The sequence below is a fragment of the Fundulus heteroclitus genome, unplaced genomic scaffold (genome assembly GCF_011125445.2).
Source record: "Fundulus heteroclitus isolate FHET01 unplaced genomic scaffold, MU-UCD_Fhet_4.1 scaffold_45, whole genome shotgun sequence".
Lineage (NCBI taxonomy): Eukaryota > Metazoa > Chordata > Actinopteri > Cyprinodontiformes > Fundulidae > Fundulus > Fundulus heteroclitus.
The window spans coordinates 3,072,866-3,097,788 of record NW_023396868.1 but is presented as its reverse complement, the minus strand read 5'-3'; the positions used below and the strand labels follow the sequence as shown (position 1 = coordinate 3,097,788).

The 24,923-nt window shown below is 39.8% G+C and overlaps 1 protein-coding gene across 1 annotated transcript in view; it reads right to left on the bottom strand.

Moving 5' to 3' along the window:
• lonp1 (lon peptidase 1, mitochondrial) overlaps positions 1-24,923 on the bottom strand; it is a 55,005-nt gene that overhangs the window by 25,600 nt on the left and 4,482 nt on the right. Inside the window, exons 2-15 of the mRNA XM_036131672.1 lie at positions 24,669-24,757; positions 24,365-24,484; positions 24,096-24,261; positions 18,692-18,805; positions 18,548-18,609; positions 16,386-16,515; positions 16,067-16,150; positions 15,905-15,973; positions 12,620-12,771; positions 12,013-12,151; positions 11,736-11,914; positions 4,434-4,521; positions 621-743; positions 419-535 (exon numbers count right to left, since the gene is read on the bottom strand). Coding sequence (XP_035987565.1) covers positions 419-535; positions 621-743; positions 4,434-4,521; positions 11,736-11,914; positions 12,013-12,151; positions 12,620-12,771; positions 15,905-15,973; positions 16,067-16,150; positions 16,386-16,515; positions 18,548-18,609; positions 18,692-18,805; positions 24,096-24,261; positions 24,365-24,484; positions 24,669-24,757 — 1,632 coding nt within the window. The remainder of the gene's footprint in view (positions 1-418; positions 536-620; positions 744-4,433; positions 4,522-11,735; positions 11,915-12,012; positions 12,152-12,619; positions 12,772-15,904; positions 15,974-16,066; positions 16,151-16,385; positions 16,516-18,547; positions 18,610-18,691; positions 18,806-24,095; positions 24,262-24,364; positions 24,485-24,668; positions 24,758-24,923) is intronic.

The window sequence follows — 24,923 nt, the reverse complement described above, 5'->3', positions numbered from 1 at the left end:
AAGTTGTCACTCCTTTATTCTATGTGTGTGCAGGTTTTGCTGTTAAAAGATTGCCAGTGCGCGAATTCATCCCTTTCAATCATTGTCTTGATATCAGCTTAAGAGCTGATCATCACCAGACAATACTTAACAGACAGAGGGTTATTTAATAAACATTAAATAACTTTAAACAGTGTATAATTGCACAACAAACTAAAAGTTTGAATAAAAAAAGCCGACATTATTCCCCACCAGTATGACTCACCAACAAAGTCTCAGTTGTGAAAACAGTAACAATATATTGCATGACATAAATGTCAATTTTTTTTTCTACATATCAATATAGTGCCTGACGCTACCTCACAGTAAGTAAGTAAGTGTGAGACAATATTCTCACAGTAATGGTGGGAAGAGTCGCTGCAGGGGCATTCTGGTTTACCTCAGAGATAGCTAGTTTCTCCTGAGCCACATATCCAGACACATTGATCATCTCCATTCTGTCTCTGAGTGGTTCTGGGATGGTGTCGGTCACATTAGCTGTGCAGATGAACAGGACCTGTAATCAATGGAATACGCATACGTAATCCTTTTAAGAATAAAAACAGACAAATTTTAAGTTCAACTGCACAAGCTCTTCCTACTTTCGACAAATCCACCGGAACATCCAGGTAATGGTCAAGGAAATTGGAATTCTGTTCAGGATCCAGAAGCTCCAGTAGAGCAGAGGATGGATCCCCCTGGTAACCACGGCCTATTTTATCCACCTGGCAAGGGGGTGGGGGACACAAGTCATCAACAACAGAGTAGTACATCAATGAACTAGTCAGTTTAAATAACTTTCAATATTGTTGAGTTTATTTGTTTCAGTACCTCCATCACCAAGTCAAACCCAGTATAAAGATTCATCACACACGGTGATGTTTTGAAGCCATTATTTATGTTTTTTAGTAAGACATTCTAATGGGAAAACATTTAAGATTAAAATATTACATCACACATTTTAAAACTGAAAGTTGGCCTTGATGAACAGTATGTTTAATACATATCTAAAGGTTGTTATTCTCAAAAGATATTTGAGATCCTGGAAGCACCCAAAGTTGCTTTGTCGATGAGCCCTCAAAGCCCTAACTTTTCTGAATTCTTTTCCACTACCGGCGTTGATGATAGAAAGGAAGCTCAGTTTCTGAGGATGACAGTAATGTCAGGTCATGTAAATCCTTGGGCCAGTTATCATGCTCATTTGGATCAATTTCACTGATTCTAGAGACCTTTTTAAGATAACACACTTTTGGAAGAGGGTCTAGCTTGTATGTGCAGTCCATCACCTTTCTCTTCAGTACTGTCCATTTTTTCAAGCACTTTGAGTCTCTCCCTCTCACAGCATGGCTTCTGAATTAGGAATGTAAGCAAAAGCCATTGCACTGGAAAATGGTGACTGCAAGCCACATAGTGATCCTGGAAGGGATATAAACATTCAGTATCGATACTTCACTATCCTCCATTTTCCCTGGGAGCAATATCTTCTCTCAGTACCCTTTATGTGTTATGGTGCATTCACACCGAACATGTTTCATGTGAAAAATTGTGCTTGAATCATGAAGTGTTGGTCCCGGCGGACCCTGCGGGTCCACCAGATCCTCCAGAAATACACCCAGTTTAGGGAGTCCAGGAGCTATGGGTATCTCACGATCTACCCATAGATCGTGATCTACCCTGTTCACTTTTGAGTTTTAGGTAGAAACTCATGGGTACATCAGGGCTCAGAGAACAGGATATGTCTTCAAGCAGATGATGTCTTGATTAGCCTTGAAAACCCAGGCTCTGGGATTCCTACATTGATGGATTTACTGCAGAAATACGGTCACCTGTCAGGTTACACCCTTAACATTGAAAAAACACAAGCCCTTGTGTATATTTATGAACCAACACCTGCATTTAAATTAAAATATAAATTTGATTGAGACTCTAACTCCATGAAGTACTTGGTGGTGAGACTAACAAAACATTTTATGCAGAAAATTACCAACCCATTAATGCATGTATTAAAGCTGATATGTTGGTCTCCTTTATCCTTGGATTTAGGCAACAGGATTATGGCGATAAAGAGTAATATTTTGCCCAGACTGCTGTACCTTTTTCAATCTTTCCCTGTCCAAATCCCTGACTCGCAATTTAGAGAATGAAACAAAGCCATATCATGTTTTGGAAAAGCACCATGAATGCTCAATAAGATGCTACAACTACCAAAACCCAGAGGGGGGATGGGCTTGTCCTGTCTCAAAGATTACTATATAGCAGCCCAGATAAGTCCACTCATGCTCTGGTGCAATCAAGACTAAGTTATATAGCCAAATGAAAAACCATAGACATGTCACTGTTAAATAAACCGGTTGTAATCTTATCAGCATAATGGCTTGAGTCAGATTTCTGTAAATATTTGGTTAAACATAGTCAAACAATTCAAACTTAAAGATATTTGTATTTTAATGTGGACAGTGCGTGACGTTCTCTTTGAACCAGCTGTGACTGATAAAAGCTACATACAAAGGGACAAACAGGGCGTTACTTCATTGTGACTCTTAATGGACAAACAGCAGGATCTCAGATTTCCAAACTATGTCAGTGAAATATGACCTTGGAGGGCATGATTTTTACAAATACCTTCAACTCAGATATTAAATTAAAAACATTAAAAGATTACAATCGACAGCATACCTGGCATCACACAAATGTTAATAAAAGCATATGAAGGAAAACTACACAGGAAAATCATTGGTGAATTAAATTGGTACCTCACAAAACTAAGGGGCCATTCTACATCTTATATCAAGGAGAAATGGGAACAGGAACTGGGAGTCACAATATCACCTGATGATTGAGAAGTCATAATTGACACACAAATCAGCAGTACGTATTCACATATGTGGAGAGATTTGATTTTACTTGGGTAATTTGGATCCAAACTTGTCTAAAGCAGATAAATATGTTCTCAAAATTTTCATGGCTGCAAATAATCAAACTATTACCAAGCGATGGCCTTAGTGAAAAGGTGAAAAGGTTAAGCATTCAGTCCATAAAGCGCTTAACCTTTTCACTAAGGCTTCAAAAACAGAAGGGTAATGCTCTCTGGGAGAAATTAAATCCCATGTTAAGGGATAATATTTTATAAAAGCCAATTTTGTGGTGCTTGTCTTTGTTTACTCTTATTGTGTATCATTTTTTACACTTAGACATGCACATTTGTGGCCAGCTGGAGGTCATTTTGCAGGGCTCTGGCAGTGCTCCTCCTCTTCCTCCTTGCACAAAGGCGGAGCTAACGGACATGCTGCAGGGTTCTTGCCTTCCTACGGCCCCCTCCACATCTCATGATGTACTGGCCTGTCTCCTGGTGGCGCCCTCATGCTCTGGACTCTACGCTGACAGACCCAGCAAACCTTCTTGCACAGCTCACATTGACGTGCCATCCTGGATGAGCTTCATTGCCTGATCCACGTGTGTGGGTTGTAGACTCCGTCCACTAGACTGAAAGCACTGCCAACATTCAAAAGTGACCAAAACATCAGCCAGCTAGCAGAGAAACTGAGAAGTGGTCAGTGGTCACCACCTACAGAACCACTCCTTTATCGGGGGGGGGGGGGGGGGGGGGGGGGGGGTCTTGCTAATTGCCTCTAGTTTCCACCTGTTGTCTATTCCATTTGCACAACAGCAGGTGAAATTAATTGTCAGTCGTTAAGTGGACAGTTTGATTTGACAGGAGTGTGACTGACTTGGAGTTACATTGTGTTATTTAAGTGTTCCCTTTATTTTTTGAGCAGTGTATATTTACACATTACCTTTCAAAACTGTAAAGACCATATTTCAATTCAGGCATAATAAACACTACCTTTTAAAAATCAAACCTTACTTTCAGTTTCCTTATTCGTTTATTTTCTGTTGGCAAATCAGGAATAAATCGTGATTGTTACTGTACAGGTCTGCACGGTGATGCAGTGGTAGCACTGCTGCCATGCAGCAAGAAGGTCCTGGGTTCAAGTCCTAGCCTTGCCCTGGGTCTTTCTGCATGGAGTTTGGATGTTCTTCCTGTGCATGCGTGGGTTCTCTCTGGGTACTCTGACTTCCTCCCACAGGAAACAACATGACTGTCAGGTTAATTGGCCTCTCTAAATTCTCCTTAGGTGTGAGTGTGTGTGTGTGAATGGTGGTTTGTCCTGTCTGTCTCTGTGTTGCCCTGCGACAGACTGGCGACCTGTCAGGGTGTACCCCGCCTCTCGCCCACTGACAGCTGGAGATGGGCACCAGCAACCCTCGTGACCGCCATAGGCATAGACATGTTAGACAATGGATGGATGTTACTGTACAGACACTTTTGCTATACCACCCACCCCTAACTTGAGACAGGTCTTGTTCCAGAATGATGTTTAACTTAAGGCTAAAGGAACGAACTACACACTGACCTCATCTATTAACACCAAAGGGTTCTCCGTCTTGGTTTTCTTCAAACACTGGATCATTTTCCCAGGCATCGCGCCAACATACGTTCTCCTGGAAACAAAAAATTCTTGCTACAACCTTCTTCAACCATTTTGTCATAATGTCCTTCAAACTGATCAAATCATCATTCAAAGTGGTGCAAAACAGCTGTGAGCACAGAAGCCCCCTGATTCTTTACAGTTGTAATGTGTTGGCTTGAGGTCTAACAGATTTAGCATACTGGAAACGGTCAGTGTATCTTTTGGTCATTGGATTTTCGTTTCAGAAACAGGAAGTAAAAAAACAAAAACAAATGGCAATTTGATTTTTCTTTTAAAATACGAAAAAGAAAATCGAAATACAAAGCGTTTCTCTTTTTCATTGTCAATAAGGGAAAAGTGAAATTTGAAAAATTATTTGAATTTAATTTTCCATTTCGGGTAAGAAAAAACAAAAATGGTTTAAAACATAAACGAAAAAGAGGCTCATTTGTTCATTTCTGAGAGCGGAAGTGGTCACTTATGCGTTGCAAAAGCACCACATTTTTCAGAATAAAATGTCTTAAGAACCTTACGCGGATTTGATTTTAGACAAGACAAAACAAGGCTTGTCATCCATACAAATCTCAGTGCAGATCTCCCAGGTGAGAGGATGAGCAAGAGGATATTCTCTAAGAAAAGTGAGGCGATTTTCCAATGAAAATAAATGAGTTTACTGCGGTCAAGCCAGCCGCCACTGGGGACACGGCAGTCATGCCAGCCCTCCCTTGGTTTTGAAGGTCATGCAAACACCATGCATTACGGTAGTAATGCCTGAGAATACTTTCCAAAATAAAAGCAATGTGTTTGACGTATATCAACCTATTCTATTCTTTGTTTTGTTGCACATATGGACTTCAGTTAGTTGAAATAATTTCTTACAGCTTTATGTAATATGTCTTTATTATTCAGGCCTCCTGGTGAATATGGAAATATATATTTTGGTCATAGTCACTGTTTAGCCTGATTAAATACTAAAAAAAATAGCAAACAGCCTTAAACAGGCTTGCTGTTGCAATGACTCGGATAACTGAGAATTTGCACATATTATTTATATATTATATTATATTAAAACAATTGTTTTTTCCAAGTGACTACTTTCACTTACAGACGACAGATTAAGATCTTGAGATGAATCCACATACATGATGTGGAATTTCTAAATTAAAGCCCTCCAAAATCTCTACATTAAGTCAATTTCACCTAAGTTGCTGACAATGTTGCTACTAAACGGTACATTTTCAGGGGATGCTGTCACTTCAGCCTGACAGTAGAACACCTCCTGATGTTGCTCAACAAATTTCATCCACATCTGATGTGGAATTTCAAAGTGAAAGACCTTCAAAATCTCTCTATATATTCACTTTGACCCAAGTTGCTGATAATGTTGCTACTAACACTTATGTTTTAAGTGAAAATCTTGGATTCAGCATGACAGAACTCCTCCAGAGGCTGCTCAACAAAGCTCATTAAGATTTGATGTGGAATTTCAAAATAAAAGACTGTTCCAACATAACTATATACACTATATTGCAAAAGTATTCATTCCACCATCCAAATTATTGGAATCAGGTGTTCCAATCACTTCCATGGTCACAGGTGTATAAAACCTTTGCATGCAGACTGTTTTCACAAACATTTGTGAAAGAATGAGTTTGTCTCAGGAGCTCAGTGAATTCCAGTGTGAAGCTGTGATAGAATGCCAGCTGTGCAACAAATCCTGTTGTCAACTTTCCTCGCTCCTAAATATTCTTGAGTCAACTGCTGTATCATAAGAAAATGGAAGTGTTTGGGAATGACAGCAACTCAGCCATGTAAACTGTGGAAGCAGGGTCCGTGGATGCTGAAGCACATAAAGCGTAGAGGTTGCCAACTTTGTGCAAAGTCAAACACTACACCCCTCCAAACTTCATGTGGCCTTGAGATCAGCTCAAGAACATTGCAGAGAGCTTCATGGAATGGGTTTCCATGGCCGAGCAGCTGCATCTCAGCCATACATCACCAAGTGCAAAGCAAAGCGTTGGAGACACGCTGTTTGGAGTGACAAATGACGCTTCTCCATCTGGAAATCTGATTGACGAGTCTGGGTTTGCTGGTTGCCAGGAGAACGGTGCTGACTTCATTGTGCTATGTGTAAAGTTTGGCAGAGGGGGGATTATGGTGTGGGGCTGATTTTCAGGAGCTGGGCTTGGCCCCTTGGTTCCAGTGAAAGGAGCTCTGAATGTTTCCACAGACTCAGACATCTTGGACAATTGCACGCTCTCAACTTTGTGGGAACAGTTTGGAGCTGGCCCCTGCCTCCTCCAACATGACAATGCACCAGATGATGCATTAATGTGGTGTACATTGCCATTTGTGGGATGGACATAAAAACAGGCTCTTCCCTGGTGACGGTGAGGGAACCGCTTACAGCCTTGTTTTCCAGGAAAGAAGGATGTCGAAGAAACAGCGAGGGTAAGTAGGCCAATGTCTTTATGATACAACATAGATTCTGTTTCTCATTTTCAATGTGAGAAGCCATATCATAAAGGATGAGCAAAGGTTTATGAATACCAGGCTTCTTGAACTGCAACATACGGGCATTATTCAGCTTTTTTGTATATTTGTCAAAGCCCTAGAATTGACATGTGCTAGCCTACCCTACCTTTGAAAGGTTTAACATTGATCACATTCTTCTTCAACAATAGCTGCATGCTACCCACTCAGAATATTAACAGTGACAACAAAGGAAAAAAGTCATGTTCATTAATAAATGCAGGGTCAACACAGTTAGGCTGACAGAATTATCACCCAAGAACTAATAATAATACTTTTACATAGATGTTTATGTTACCATAATAATCTGTAATATACAAACATTTATTGTTATTTTTCCTTATGTTCTCTAAAAATATGAAATTATTTTGGGGGAAGTTACCTTTTGTGGCAGCAATTATTAAATTTGCTTGTTATTAAATTTTAAATTTGTATTGCACTGATAGTACTCCACTACTGTTCCCTAAGAGTTTTACAGTTCTGGCTGTTTGGGATTAGCACAAAAATAGTTTTTGCTCTTAATTGAAAAAGTTACACCTTTTTAAGACTGACCAACGTTTTCTTACAGCAAACTGTTATTAGTCTGTTCTACAGAACAAGAAGAAAAACATAACCACACATGAAATTGTATCGCTGACAGAGAAACATCTGAGAAAAGGAGAAAATTACGATGAAAAGGTCTTCTCCTACAATAGCTTTTGGTCAAAGGTGTGTGCTGCAGTCAACATCCCTAGTGGTGCAAGTCATTGCTGCAAGCTTTTCCAATGTTACTGGTTACATAAGGTAAGTATGAATTAGGGCTGGACTATTAGTCGCATTTCAAATATAATTGCAATTTTTAAGAAACGCAATTTCTAAATTGCAGAGGTCTGCAATTCTTCGCTATCTAACAATTAATGGATCAGACGCGTCCTTTAGGTGTCGTTATATGTAAAGTGGGTTTGCTCTTCATGGAAGTGAAGAGGGTTGCAGCAGTGAGATAATCTAATTTTATTATTTGTTTGAGAGTTTATATTCTCAATCATTTTTTACCAGAAACTTTCAGAAATCTCACCGCAGCATTAAGTACTGGTGAAACCTTTTAATACACAGACTTGTTGGCTGCACTTTATGTTCAACAAGGATTGATGTCCAACTCAACAAGCTATTCTCTTGAATAATAATATTTTCTGATTAATAAAAACAGTTACATTTCATTTTTAAATAGTCCTTGTTTACAAACATCTTTATCTAAAGACCATTTTTGATGTCTTTAGTTATTGCAATGAAAAGTCTTAATTAAGAGAAGAGGTTATAAGGACTTTATTGTGTCTCTCAATAATGTGGTTAGGGAAAATCCCTAGGGATAACTTCAATAGTTTCTTCACAAAGGAAACAGCTGTGGCTTTTGAAATGTATTTCTCTGTAATGGAAAAGTAGTATTTTGATTGGCTTTATTAGTCAGTGTTTGGATGAACAACATTTGCTTCCACATAAATCTAAAAAAACTATACATTTGAAACTGAGTTAATTTCTTTGAGCTTCCCTGCTGAGCAGTTTGTGGTGGCCATTTTGACTCGGGTTGACTGGAAAATGTTATTGATTTTGTTTGATTTGATTGATTTAATAAAAACCCTGTTGTTTTTTGGAACATAGCTTGACCAGTTTTGTATTGTTCGATGACCAGATTTGACAATGAAAAGATTGTATGAATACAGCAAAAGCCAACTCATTGTCCCCTAATGTGTTTATTATGTAACTTGATGGTTCCATGAGCAGTGCTTAGGTTAAGATGAAGACGTCCTGAAAGCTATGAGGGAAATTAACTGGAACTGTCCATTGTTTTGTTTGTTGAAAACAAAGTTCTGTGTCAGCAAACAATGTAAATGTTAATATTTTTGAACATTTTATGGTTACCTTTTTCTATTTCATTTTTTTCTGAAGCTTGTTTTATTTTGCGTGTGTAATTGGTATGTACATAGTGTGAAAATGTAAACCTCAGCAATTTGGATAAAGAGAAATGTAAAATCTTAAGATGACTTGCTTTTTCAATTGTCAAAGAAAACGTAAGGGTTAGTAGCAACATTGACAACAACTCAGGTAAAAGTGACTATACAGAGAGATTTTGAAGGGCCTTTATTTTGAAATTCCATATCAGATGTAGATAAAATTTGTCGAGCATCATCTGGAGATGTTACTGTCAGGCTGATGTGACAGTATCCCCTGAAAACGTACCATTTAGTAGCAACATTGACAGCAACTTAAGTCAAATTGACTTAACTTAGATATTTTGGAGGGCTTTAATTTAGAAATTCCACATCATGTATATGGATTTTGATGAGTAACATCTCGAGATCTTAATCTGACGTCTGTAAGTGAAAGTAGCCACTTGGAAAAACAATTTGTATTTGTATCCCTGTGCAAATTCTCAGTTATCTGAGTAATCGCAACAGCAAGTATGTTTAAGCCTGTTTGCTATTTTTTTTAGTAATTATTCTGGCTAAAAAGTGACTTTGACCAAAATATGTATTTCCATATTCACCAGCAGACCTGAATAATAAAAAATATTACGTAAAGCTGTAAGAAATTATTTCAACTAACTGAAGCCGATGTGCGTAAAAACAACAAAGAATAAAATAGGTTGATACATTGCTTTTATTTTGGAAAGTAGTCTCAGGCAGTACTACCGTAATGCATGGTGATCACATGACCTACAAAACCATTTGAGGGCTGGCATGACTGCAGTTAACTCAGTCATGCCATGTTCATTGCAAAATTGTCTCACTTTTCTTGCAGAATATCCTCTTGCTCATCCGCTCACCTGGGAGATCTGCACTGAGATTTTTATGGATGACAAGCCTTGTTTTGATGTGTCTAAAATCCAATCTGCGTAAGGTTTGAAAGACATTTTATTCTGGAAAATGTGGCGCTTTTGTCACAAATAAGTAACCACATCCTGTCTCTGAATATGAACAAACATTTTATTTTTCCCTTTTTAACAATGAAAAAGAGAAACTCTTTGTATTTCAATTTTCATTTTTGTATTTTAAAACAAAAAACAAAATCGCCATTTGTTTTTGTTTTTTTACTTCCTGTTTCTGAAACGACCGGAAACGTTGCCTGTTCTGAATTCAAGCAGGGGCCATAACTCCATCTAATGTAGAACAGATTACTAGATCAATGTGTGCTTCTGTGCTTTTTTGTTTCTCTTGTTGTGTCTCTGTTCTGTCTTCTGTAACCCCAGTCGGTCGAGGCAGATGACCGTTCATACTGAGCCCGGTTCTGCCGGAGGTTTTTCCTTCCCGTTAATGGGTGGTTTTTCTTCCCACTGTCGCTTCATGCTTGCTCAGTATGAGGGATTGCAGCAAAGCCATGTACAATGCAGATGACTCTTCCTGTGGCTCTACGGTTCCCCAGGAGTGAATGCTGCTTGTCGGGACTTTGATGCAATCAACTGGTTTCCTTATATAGGACATTTTTGACCAATCTGTATAATCTGACCCAGTCTGTATAATATGATTGAATTTGAGATGACATGTTTCATGATTTGGCGCTATATAAATAAATTGAATTGAATTGAATTGAATTGAACAAATGGGTTAGGTTCAGACAAACTGCAGCTGGGTTCTGCTAATAGCCAAATACAGAATATTGTTCCATGGTTTTACTAGATACTGGATTCTGGCACACGTGAAGACTAACTGAATAATCAAAAGTTCACCTATCATCTAATCAAGTGCCTTTCTGGTTCAATATGTAATTGTTGAATTAATCCAGTGGTGTACAAACGTTTGCCATATGTGCCAAAATGACCAATTAAGAAGAACGTCTGGGCCAAAAAGATATGCTTGCTTTTAGTGTCAAACTAGAAGCAAAACAACTAATTTTATAGTGATTTCTTTTTAGTTTACCCCCTCAGTGTGAACCTGAAACATCCTAATGCAAAAATATAGTTGATATTTGTTGAAACAGGATCTGTAAATCTGAAAGGGCCTCACATGTTTGCCTTGTTAAAAGACATTTAAAAATTTACTTTTAACATTTTCTGGATCAGTTTTTGTTGATTTATTCACTTCAATTCAATTTTATTTATATAGCGCCAAAAAGAACTATACCTGAAATTACTTTTATCTGATTAAGAAAAAATGTTTTTATGCAATGTATTATGAGTAAAAAAAAGATAATTTGATACAATTGACAAACTGCACAATCAAGTTTTTTTTGTCGGAATAAGGAGCAAACTAGGGACAACCTGGGACGACTTTCTCCGTCAATGGCACAACGAGGTACGGAGCCGTTGCTAAGCAGCAGCTCCTCCAGCATGTGCATGACAGGTTATGTAAACAGAGCAGCATGGCATGCATGTGATGTTGACCATTTGCATAAGAAATGATCTTACGTTAATTCCATTTTAAGAAGATTTTAATTTGTCAGATGAAAACTCTCCTTAACATTATTTTAAAAATTTCCATCTGCTTGAAATAGTTTGATGGCGGACCAAATTTTGGATGATTCTTGAATTAGTGCTGGAGTCAGCACTTTATCAGTCCAAGGGTTGCAAAGGCCTTTTGGACACCGCCAAATTGAACATTGCAGCTGGGGGACCTGTACTCCTGCACCTAGAACAGGTCCCCAAAACACTAAATCCTAACAGCAGTCCCAATGATGCAATAGGAATATCCAGACATCCTCACAGTTTGCTCTCTCTGACTGGAAAAATAATAGGTTACAGACCTGTGTCCTTTGATCTCAGCCACGTCAGTCATCCCTCCCACGCTGAACCTGAAGTACTGTCTGTTAAGCGCTCTTGCAATAGATCGGGCAATTGAGGTCTTTCCTACACCAGGAGGGCCATAGAAACAGAGGATCTTCCCCTGGGTGGAACCTCGGAGCTGGCTCACTGCAATGAACTCCTGCACATACCCACATGAGGCCAAGGCTTAAAACAACACTCAGTTCCTTTGACAAACAGCATAGAAAATAAGTGTTTTTGTTGTTTGTCTTTTCTTACCAATATGCGTTTTTTAACGTCATCCATTCCATAATGGTCTTCGTCAAGAACGTCTCTGGCTCTGTCTAATGATAGGTTTTCTTCACTGTTGGTGCCCCATGGCATGCTGGTTAGCCAGTCCAGGTAGTTTCGAGTGACACTGAAACACACAGTTTGACTCTTTCTGGGAGCTTGAAGCAAGGAAAGCAGCTATTATGTCAGAGCATCAGCAACAAAGAACATTGTATCATGGATATAATGTGACAAAAGAGACCAGATTATAGAAATTGGATCATACTAACACAGATGAAGGAAGGTGGGATTGAAATTTAGAAACTAGTTTTATTATTTAGAATTACATTAAAAATGAACAGATCTTATACATTTTCCAGACTGCAGGGAGCGATCAGATGTTTTGGGTCAAAAAAATGGGAATAAGCTGTCTTACTTCCAAAAATGGAGTAGCAGATGCTCCATTCGCTGCAGAGTTCAAGCACCTGTCTAAAGGTACAGCTACATTGTAGATAGTTTATTCAAAATGGAAGCATCAGTGTTCTTTGAAAGCTACACTAACTTTTTTTTAAATGATCATCATGACTTTTTTACCATCAACCTAAACGAGACCTACTTGAACTCAGATGAGTGGTTGTCCAGCAGCCCCAGTTTGTTGAGCTCTTCACTGATCACATCCATGATGTGCTGAGGGACATTCCGGTCTTTAAGTCTCTCCTTAAACTTCTCCTCAATAGCTTCTTTGTCATCTTTTTCCAGACCCAGCTCCTACAGACAGACAATGAGTGAGCCATGTCTCCCCCATACATCTCTTCTCTTACCATATGGGTTAAACCCCTTTTACAAGACATTTCAAGGCGGGATTAAGCTACCTTCTTGCCATCTCCAGGTATTTTATGAAAGGGCTGATGCAGCAAAACAGATAAAAGGCCCTGTCCATATTGCATAGTTTTGTACAGCCAGCCAGCAGCAGGATTTAAAAGCATCATCAGACTAGAAAATCATTTCCAAAGCCGCTGTTCTTAAAAGTGTTTATTTACTAAAGCTGCATTTGTGTTGGCGAATCGTAACAGTAACAATTAATACTGACCAATTCCTGCTGGCTTAAGATGGCTAAAGAGCTAGCTTGCTTAGCAGCGATTGAGCTGTGCAGCCTGTTCCTCAGTTATTGGTGGTGCACTGTGTTCAACTGGTCTGTGCTCTGATCCAGGACCCCTTCATTCTTATGTGGGAGGGCAAAAAACCAGATGAAAAACACAAAAGGACCAAAGAGTAAAACAAACAACTAAAGTCACACATTTCAGTCACATGGTTATGAAGCTCTACACGTGACATAGGCCTCCTGGAGGTGTGGCTTAATTCTATTTAATTTTATTTATATAGCACCAATTCACGATACATGTCATCTCAAGGCACTTTACAAAGTCAAATTCAATGAAATCCTACGTTTTGATCAAAATGTTTCCCATTTAAGGAAACCCAGCAGGTTGCATCAAGTCTTGACAAGCGGTATTCACTCCTCATGAAAGAGCGTAGAGCCATAGGGGACATTATCAATGGCTTTGCAGCAATCCCTCATACTGAGCATGCATGAAGCGACAGTGGAGAGGAAAACTCCCCTTTAACAGGGAGGAGAACCTCCAGCAGAACCAGAACCAGGCTCAGTGTGAACTGGGGTTAGAGAAGACAGAGCAGAGACACAGAAAGCACAGAGGCTGTCATTAAAGTCCTGGTATGCCATTATGATGTGACAAACTGCAACTCCCAGCATGCAACACATTTAGGACTACAAAGTCTCGGGCAGCATACAGCTTCCCATCATCATGTAGATGGTGACTGTGCCAGAGATCAAATTACACCCAGGAATATGACCACAGTGCACAAGACATCTTCCTTCCTTTGTGCAGCCCTGCTGCGTTGAGAAGACACATTTCTGTGTGCTGCTGACACGCAGAGGGACCGTGATGAGATTCTTGGCAGGACCAAGTTTGCTGCTTCACCTGTTTTCCCCTGGATCATGCACCATGGAGGTCCAGACTAAATATTAACGTTAATCAAGTTTTCCAGTGCGATTTGCTTTGGTCAAACAAATTGTCCAGGCGACAGGTGTGCACAGTCATGTAAAGCACTTTGCATTGTCTCTGTACTGAATTGTGCTATATAAATAAATTTGCCTTGCCTTGCCTTACCCAGCAGTGAACTTTGCCACATCTCCACTGCAACTCTGGCTGAGATCCACGGACGCTGCGCAGCATCAATCTCTGACATCAAGTAAAAACATCCCCCTTTTTCTCTTTTTACACCATAAGGAGTTATTTTGTGCCTGGGCAGGACATATTAGGAATAGTTTTAATGTTTAAGTACTCCAGAGGGAGTTTGTTTGCACTGTGCTGAATATTTTCACTGTGTGATTATGTTATCAAGGGATTTATGTTGTTTTGATTTATGTTGGTGAGAAACAGGCCGCGCCTATCAGCTGAGTTTCCTCTCATCTCTCTTTCTGGTTTCCTTGTGTTCGGCCTTCCCAGTTTCCCGCGGTGTGTCGAAGTCTTTGTCTCGACTGGCTACCGCCCTCCGTTTAAAGTCCGCCTACATGGCAGGCTAGTGAGTTAGCTGTGATCTCAGAGCCAGCATCTTGCGCATATGCCGTAAGGGCCGGGCTACTCCTGTGCGGGGCACTGAGTAGCCCGGCCCTTAGCAGCAGGCTGTTGTGAAGTGACTCGTTGCTAACTGAACTTACTATCGACAGCTGATCGCCACCTTTAAGCCTGAGATAGAACGGGTTAGAAGCTCACTGTTGCATGTACTAACACCACTAACGGCTAGTTTTGCCAGAGTCATTCCCTATCTTAGCTTCAGGCCTGTCGTGTATACCAGCCTTTTCTAACTCAGAGCTATTTAGCCAGAATCCTTTCAATGCTGTTACCTGTCAGTCAACTGTGAATTGATTACAAATTTCTAGCTCTAAATTAATCCATTTTGACTGACTTTGTTTTCATTTGTTTTCTTTTCATGTTTTATTTAGTAGCGAGTAGTGTTTCTAGAACTATCGTTAAGCAGAATAATTACTGTAACAGGGAATTATCAGTTTAATAAATAACTAGCTAAATTGCATGTGTTTGTTGTTATATTTAATCGGAAATTGAATGGTCTCCAAGAGTTACCGAATTACCTCTTTTTGAGTTAACTGAATATACGGAGACATTTTCATTGGCCTGTGGTGAATGACTAATGGTTAAGACTCCAATTGCAATTATAATTAACGTTGTCAACGTTTGCTGGACAAGTCTAACCCAGTCAACAACTGGTTAGACACTCCCTTTCCGGGCTAAATAAGTTAATAACTGTTAATTAATAAGACAATTGTTCGTGCTAATCATTACAGGCTCATAGCCCTTGATCACAACCATTTGAAATACATTTTATTATAGCTATCCTTTGATTTTGAATGATTATAAATTATAATTGGCAATTATAATTAATAATATTCATAATAAAACAGGTATAATTGCATAACAGCCCCCAAATCAAAGAAGGTGTTTCCCTCCTCCATCTTTCTTTGGGTCAATGGAAAATAAGTTCTGAATACGGAACAGCTAAGTCGAACGGAGTGGGGCTAACAACAGTGGAAAGGGGGCAGATGTGGGAGTAAGAGTGGTGGAGAAGTGAGGAAAAAAGTGAACTCTATCTGATGAGTGACCAGTACCAGGCCTCACACAGACCACAATTATTCATGTATGCTTTAATAAATTAGCAGGTCTGCAAGTTGTTAAACAAATGAGTTCTTCTGAACTCATCTAATTCTGGGTTGGACAACCCAGGTGTTCTGTCAGTGCAAAGTAAAGGGGCTTCTTGGAAGGACAGTCCTACTAGGACTGAATGCTTAGTGCCAATCTCGTACCTTCTTGATAATCTTGAGCTGCTCCTGCAGCAGGTACTTTCTGTGGGTCTGTTTAATCTTCTCCTCCACCTGTAAGCAAAGCAGAAAAAGTCATGAGTGAGATCAGATAGTGAACTGTGCAAAGGCAAGGTAGTGCTCACATGTTTGATAGCAAACTCTGACCTCACGGCCTAGGCGCTGTTGCAGTTTACTCAGTTCATACTCCTTCTTCAGAAGAGACAGAGCCTTGTAGAGGCGCTTTGGGATCTAAAAATAAAAATATTATTGCAATGTTTTTTAGTTTCAAGGTTGAACATTTTGCCTTGACATACTTAACATTAGGAGAACATTACTCCAAAATGGGGATATCTGTGTTGTTTTCCGGTGAACATTGAAAAGTCTTAACAGTCTGGGCATCAATTCACTCTGTGCTTCCTACTGTTAATCATCACATTTTTAGCAGCAGTGGAAGAAAACTGGACAATGAGGGAAAGGTTCATACATTGGTCTCCTCCAAGACATCCTGTAGTTCATGGGACTCGGCTCCTGTCAGTGCTGCCCCCATATCACTCAGGTAGATGGGGTTGTCAACCACTCGTTGACCGGCCTGCATCATCTGAAGTACAGACTCTCTGACAAAAAAATAAAAAAATAAATAAAATCAAAAACAACTTTCAGAACACCACCATTGCCACAAAAACCATTTTAATTAAATATCTGAATACAGATACAACCCCAAATCAGGCCTGTTTTCCAAAAACACCATAAGTTGTACAGATACTGCGTGACAAAATTACTGTGTTCATTAGACAGATGAACCCCTGTTAGAATTATAAGAAAAGTTCTATTTAAAAGCTTTCCTTTAGATTATTTATTTTCACCTTTCCTTCTACCCAGTGTTATGCCATATTAAACCAATGATGAAATAATTGATGTCAGATTGAATTCTGGCCATTCAGTCGGAGAACAACTCAGAAGGGGGTTGTGAGAGGGTGCCAGCCGTGAGCCTGGACCACTCCTCAGATTCAAGCCCATTCTTCACTTCCTCCCTGGGGCTGCCGAGGAGACGGGGGATAGCGAGCCACCACTGCAAGCTGCATGGAATCCAGTCTTCATATTCTACATATGACATCATCTGCCTACTCAGATTTCTTTTGTATTTTTATTCTTATTTTTTTTTCCTCATTTTCTTTTTTGATCCACTGTATATATGAAGATACACTGCATATAACTGATGCACTCTTTCTAACTGTTGGCACCTTCTTCTGACTATTGTTTGACTATTGAGCCGATGTGACAAGTGAATTTCTCCAACGTGAGATTAATAAAAGCCCATCTTATCAATCAGGAGCATTGTCGAGAGACACAGCCAGCAAGAGGATTTTCAATGTTAACTAGTACATTGCCATACATTTGAGCCCATTGCACCAGACGAAGATAAAACCAACAACACTTTTAGAATGTTTTTATAAACCACTTAAACCTGCCACTTTGAAAACAGTGATAGTAAGTCTTATATAAGCATTACCCCTGGTAGCTCAAGTAGCTCATGTATGTCGTCGCACGGACCATATACATTTCATAGATCAGTACATTTAACGATTGCAATTTTCCAGGACTAACATTAAATAAATATGTGAATATAAAAATAAGGTGTTTGTGTCTCGTAGTTCCAATAATCTGTACTCTGTTGTAAAATGTCTTGTTTCTTTTTAGATGTGAGCTCCTGGCCAGCCGTGTGGCGTGAGTCAGGCTAGAGAACTTAAAAACAGACGGCCTTGGTTAGAATGGAGGGACAAAAAGTTGGGAAAGTACCATGAACATGGGAACAAGTATGGATAAAACGTTTAGTTCATCAGTTAAATCTGTATAGATTAAAGCAACAGTTATTTATAGTCATAATGAATGTGATAAAATTATATCACAAAATTCATAAATTATGACTTGATAATTTGTAAATAGTTGTCTGATAAGAAATGTTTAAAGTCTAGTAAAATATATTATCCTTGGCAAATGTTTTAAAGTATAGTTACTGTCAGACTGTCATTAAAAATAGAGATATAATATATAAATAAACAGATCATTTCATTTTAAGGTTTTAGTCATAGTGCAAATGTGTAAACAGTTAATAAATGTAATTTTGGATATATATTTAGACTTAGCCTAGCAGTAGATGCTATGTTTAATTCCGGTATTAGGAAATCTGCAGCATTAAATATGCTTAAGAAAATCAAAGTAAATTGTAGATTGTATTGCACTAACTGGTGTATTATTGTCTCCAAACATAGTATACCCACAAAAATGTAGACTACACCACTGCTTAGTAAGAGAGACCCTTATCTCTTAACCCTTATCAATAATAATAATAATAATAATAATAATAATAATAATAATAATAATAATAATAATAATAATAGGCTGCCTACAACATGAATTATGAAAATGAAAGTATATCTGCTTGCCAACTGAAAAGGCAGTTTGGTTTTTCAAACCAAGTTATGAACAACTATGGTTCATAATGCTATTGAGAAAGAACCAACATTACTGTACAACATGAGGAAAATACAACGTTGATGCAATAGGCAAATGTAAAATGATTGCTTGGGCCAATCCTCTGAAGATGAACTGATAGCTACACCACAGAACAGCAGTGGCAGTGCTGACCTGTAGAGAGGGTTGAGGGCAATGATGTCCCTGATGGTCTTCACTATTTCAGCAGTCAGCGCCTGGACAAAGCAGTCAAAGATCCTCTGAGAATATTTAACCATGTTTAGGACATTTCTGTTGTGTGTGAGGTGTGTTGCGTACCTTGACCTCTTCAGTGACCGTGAACGGTTCATGGTGAACATTATCCACTTCAACCATCAGAATGTTAGAGAAGGGCAAAGACTGTAGCTCTGGACTAAGGTCAGTTTCTGAAACCTGATCAGCACACGGAATTTCATCAACACTTATGCACAACAAGAGATAGGAGACCCTTCCTTCTTGATGACTGAGGGAGTAACTCTATGTTGTCCTGTTTGTGGCAAAACTCAAGCTCAACTGTTCTTTTTTCAAAAAACACTGCAAATTTGACTGCAAGATGGTATAAGGCACAGGCGAGATGATCAGACTGTTCCAGGCAGCGATGGGCACAGTTGCGTTAATCTTCGTTTAACACATTATTGCTCTCGCCAACTTTGGAAACTGTTTAGGGACCTGTCAACTTTCACTATATTGGATTTCGATATCTGTTAGTACGCTAGTAACATTCACAAAATATTCATCCACCATTTATGTGACTGTCCTGGTTCTCACTACACATCCACACAGACTTCTCCACTAGAGTAGCAGTCAATAGCTGTGCTGTTTTCGTCTTACTTTTTGTCTTCTTTTCATGAGGTGGTCTTAATATCTGGTTCCACTGGCATTGCAGGAGGTGGAAAGTGACTGGACTCAGAGCTGGTCATCTGGGTCACTACATAGCACAGCGGAAGTCTTATTTTTCCCAACACTTCCTAAACACAGGCACTTACTGCCTGAGATTGCGGTAAGGCGTGTTGCATCACTTGCTGTTTTCTGTTGCGGTGCGGATTGTGGTTTGGTTTTCCAGACTCAATTTTATCTTAAATCTCTTTGCTTTGACATCTCTCCGTTTCTGAGACATAAGCACATTTAAAACACAATTTCTGTTGTTGCACTTCACGTTTCGGAACTCCTTGTGTTTCACATGGTTCGCTTTTCTCGCCATGATCAGAGGTCAGTAGCCTAGCCTAACTTTAGCCTTATAGTGGCTTCCTCCCCTATGCTTCCATCAGCTTCTCTGTCTAAGTCTCCCCCTCTCTGCTGCTCTCTCTGTCTGATGTTAAGATATTACTCTGCCTCCTTTAGTGATAACAATACATGTAATAAATGTAGTGTTTTTGTAGCTTTGGAGAAGAGTGTAAGAATTGGAGACCCGGCTCCAGGAGGTAAGGACGCTCCAGGAGGTAAGAACGCCTTGGGATTCCCCCGTTCCCAGGCCAGCAGGGAGACATAGTCCCTCCAGCGTGTCCTGGGTCTTCCCCTGGGCCTCCTCCCGGTGGGACGTGCCCGGAACACCTCACCAGGGAGGCGTCCAGGAGGCATCCTGACCAGAAGCCCGAGCCACCTCAACTGGCTCCTCTGGACGTGGAGGAACAGAGGCTCTACTCTGAGTCCTCCCCGGATGACTGAGCTCCTCACCCTATCTCTAAGGGAGAGCCCAGACACACTACTGAGAAAACTCATTTCAGCCGCTTGTGATCAAAGCTCATGACCATAGATGAGGGTAGGAACGTAGATCGACCGGTAAATTGAGAGCTTCTCCTTTTGGCTCAGCTCTCTCTTCACCACAACGGATCGGTACAGCGCCCGCTTCACAGCAGACGCTGCACCAATCCACACTGATTTTCATCCCAGCTGCTTCGCACTCGGCTGCAAACCGCTCCAGTGAGAGCTGTAGATCACGCCCTGATGAAGCCAATAGGATCACGTCATCTGCAAATAGCAGAGACGCAATCCTAAGGCCACCAAAACGGATCCCCTCAACACCTTGGCTGCGCCTAGAAATTCTGTCCATAAAAGTTATGAACAGAATCGGTGACAAAGGGCAACCTTGGCGGAGTCCAACTCTCATGGGAAACGAGTCCGACTTACTGCCGGCAATGCGGACCAGACTCTGACACTGGTCATACAGAGACCTGACAGCCCTTATTAAAGGGTCCGGTACTCCATACTCCCGAGTGTCATGGTTGAGTTTTGGTTTGGCTTTGTTTTTCTGTTATTTTCATTTTTTCATCTCTTTTGGGTTAGGTTTGACTTTATTTATTGTTAGTTTTCAGTCATCAGTTATTTTCTGTCAATTTTCACTTCACCTCCTCAGCAGTCAGTCACACCTGATATCATTTACCAGTCAATTAGCCAGACCCTGGTTCCACCTGTGGAGTGTTCTATTTAACCTGCCTCTGCCTTCAGTTCAGCACTGGGCCGTCATCATTCCACACCTCTCCATGCCAGTCCCCGTTTTTGCCTTGGAAGACTTGTTTTTCCTTGTTTAAGGTTAGTCCTGCCAGTTTCTATTGACTCATACTTTGCTGTTTGTGCCTGGAGAGGCTCAGCTCTGTGCCCTGGTGTCTCTCAAGTTCTGCTAACCTGACTAGCCGCCCTGGAGAAGCTCAGCTCTGTGTCCTGGTGTCTGCAACGAACTGCTAACCTGCTGTGGCTACGGGGCCTGCTAGCCGAGCAGAACTGAGCATTCCCGGCTGCCTAGAAAGTCTAGACTCTCTCTCTCACTCCGGGCCGTCAGCTCCTGCCATCATCTACATCCCTGACCTTCTGCAGTCCTGAACCTCCGGTCTTCATCACTCACCACCCAGCATACTTCCTTCAATAAAGACTCAAACTTTTAGTTCCGTGTGTGCGTCCTGAGTTCATCGGTAAACAAAACCCTGACACCGAGTACCCCCGACAGGACACGGTCGAATGCCTTCTCCAGATCCACAAAGCACATGTAGACTGCTAGATAGATACCAATCTATATGTGGTATCTATCTACTTTTTCGATTAATTAATAAAAAAAAAATAACGCAGATTAATCGGTGAGGCGCGCCTCCCATGGGGGGCGCCAAAGAGCCACAGGGGAGGCGCGAGAAGACAGAGAAGAAGACAGCGCTGCCGCTCAACTCTGTGAAACAGTGTAGCGATATTCGTGCCTTCTGTTTGAGCGCGCAGGAACCAATCCAAGCGCGCAGTGAAACAACTCTCAACGCTCAGAACCGGTCTGGCACGGTCTGAAAAACTCTTCTCAACCCACTGTCCTCGCGGTGAGCTCCATCTCTGCTCGCGCGTACCTGCTCATTCCACGCTCAACACCAGCAGTGCGCTCTCTCGGCTGTTAAAGCCAGTCACAGGCAGTTTTTTTTTTCATCCAAACAGAGTATGGCTTGCAAATACTGCATTCAGATGAATTAAATCAAAATGCTGCAGCCTTTGGCAGAAATTACTAAACATCACCGAGGGATTGAAGAAAAACAAATAAAAAAGTGTAATATTTTAGCCTAAAATATTTAGGCTAAAGTATTTAGACAAAAATATTAGAGTTACTAAGTGAGGTGTGAAAAGGAGACAAAATGTTTTTGTCTCTTTTCTTTCCAGCTTCTGGGAGGTGATGGAAAGGTTTATTCTGATCATAATCATCATGAATGCCATCATTATTTAAAGAACACTTTAACAGGAGGTAAAACAAAGTGCCAAACATCACAAATACATCGGATAAGAGATAACAACTAATAAAATGCTTATTTGTTAAAATAGCACTAGGTCTAAATTGTGTATAATTAGCCTAAAAAGTAGATTGGAATATGGAATATGTTGACGTTTGTTAAATTCAGGTTATCTTTTTTATTATTATTTCAGTTAATGTCTCCTGTTGACGTGAGTTCAGTTTGACATTGGCATCTGTTTAGTTCAGTTTGTCTGCTGTTTATGAATTTGCTCTAATGACAGCTCAATTTTAAAACTAAGCCCTCTCTCCGTGATGTTTCAGTAAAAGTAGCATGTAAAATGGAAATATTTGGATGTATATTTTATGAATAGGCCTTTTTTATGAATTTTTTTTTACTTTGTTAAAAGAATGCTGATTATTCATTGAATCATTTGAATTTAAATATTTAAAATACTTTCACAGCAAAAATTATATGCGATTAATTTAGATTAATTAATTACAGAGTATGTAATTAATTAGATTTTTTTTTAATCGATTAACAGCCCATATTATATATATATATATATATATATATATATATATATATATATATATATATATATATATATATATATATATATATATATATATATATATATATATATATATATATATAGTTCAAGGTTGCTTCCAGCAACAGGGCTTGTTAATTTTTACCTTTATTATACAGTGTGGTGGGCTGCCTGTTGGGTTTCTTTTGGACTTGTTTTCATAGAGCTTGTTGCTTGTTTCTCTAGCAGGAACTTGCAACACGTGCTTCCAACACATTGTTTTTTTAAGAAGCTGCTGCTTGGGCACAGAAGAACAGAATATTTATAAATAAATTATTCATTCATTCAGGCTGACAAGGTTTACAAGAACACCAGAAGATGGTCAACCAAGATTTTGCAGAATTTGAATGTCTTTGCTGAGACAAATTTCTGAAAAGATCGACGTGCCAGCAAACAGTTGAAGCCTATGACATATTAGCCTATACATGAGGGGCTTGCTACAAACCACCTTTGAGTTTCTCTGACAAATGACCCCAAGAGCACACCAGGGGGTATACTCCTCACTTTCCCCATCAGCACTATACACAACACAGCTCAAACATTCATTATGGGGCACCATACTGTGCACTCTCCAAGCTGAGAACTGTACGGCAGAGTGAAGACTGTCAAGTGAGCCTGTGTATACAGCCAGTTAGGAACTGTCACTGACAGTATCACCAGCATTCTGCGATGTGAGTGTATATAGCCAAGGAGGCGAAAACTCAAGAAAACCACCTGCAAGTAGATTTTTCTATTTTGGCCTGTTTTTACAGACAAATAAGCCATTATTTACAATAGCCATCTATTATAAATGTTTTAAGCAATACAAATTTTAAATCTAATATACAAGTCAGTTCTTTATGTACATCTGCAATGTTTTCTCGTTAAAATTATAAAATCAAATTCCATTTTTTTCTTTTTCCTAAAGGGGCTTTAGGAACAAGCTGCTACCAACAACTTAATGTTCTCCTTCCATAGACTTGATGGAAAACCTTGTGTTACTTCCTTGACATGGGCTATAAGGGAGCCGATAATATTATAACCACAACATGACAAGATGAAGTTAAGAAAGTAAGCACAGCATTAAAAATAGTCTTCTGAGGACTGCCACCGCTGTACAGAAGGCTGTGGGGATGTGTAATGAGAGCCAAGACAGTGACATAAAGGACGGATGAAATGCAACATAACCACTACAACTCGCTCAAAGTGCTTTCCACCAGAAAGGCCAAAAAGTAACCCCCCCCCCCCCACACACACACACACACACACTTGCACACACACACCACCCAAAAAAAAAAGTAAAAAAAATAATAAAAAATCTAGCAATCTGGTTAAGACAAGTGCTTTTAAATCAGGTTTTTTTTTGCTTGAAATGCTTATTGCTAATTTAAGGCCGGGTCAATAACAGCATTGAACAGACCTTGTTTTCAAGCCGCTCTGCCAAGGGGGCCAAGTGGTCTTTCCGACTGCGTTTAGATTTGCGTCTTGGCGTCAGCTTAACCTGGGACTCTGGCTCAGACTCTAACCATTCAGGGGATGCTGATACCTCCTCAGCTTCCACTTCCAGTTGTTTTGTTATACGGATCCTGAACCAAAGTACACAATTAGCAGAGGTGTATATATTTACTTTATTCTATATTAGACCTTTGTTGGCTAGTTTTGGATCATATTAGCAGACGTGAAACTAACCTGCGGTGGCCCATGACAATCATCCTTAGCTTGTCTCCTAAATCTTGCATCTCATGGATCTGAACAAAGGTCCCTGTGGAATAGACGGAATCCAGGGACTCCACTACATCTGACTCATTACTGGAAGACAAAGGCAATCATTACATGTACTCACTGGTGGGGTGTAACTTTCTCCCTGGTTCATTTCATTACAACCTACACACGTTTTAGTTAGCACAGGACTAAATTCCAAATTGCAACAATACAGACATATGGAATGAAAAATACCAGAAACCTTTATGAAGCAGGAATTTATCAGACTTACTTATCATCCTTCTTCATGAAAACTCCAGCATAAGGCTGAGCGAGACGCACCTTCGTCCTCAACAGATCCATCAGGGCCTTGTTCTTTACCTGCCAGCAAGCAAGGCAAGTTTACTTATATAGCACTTTTCAGTAACAAGAGCATTCAAAGTGCTGTAAATCAACAGAAAAACATTACAGACATAGGAAAAACAAAGGAATAAGCTAAGTAAATCCTTGACAGGACTTTTTCCTTACATTAAATTTAAAGCTTAAT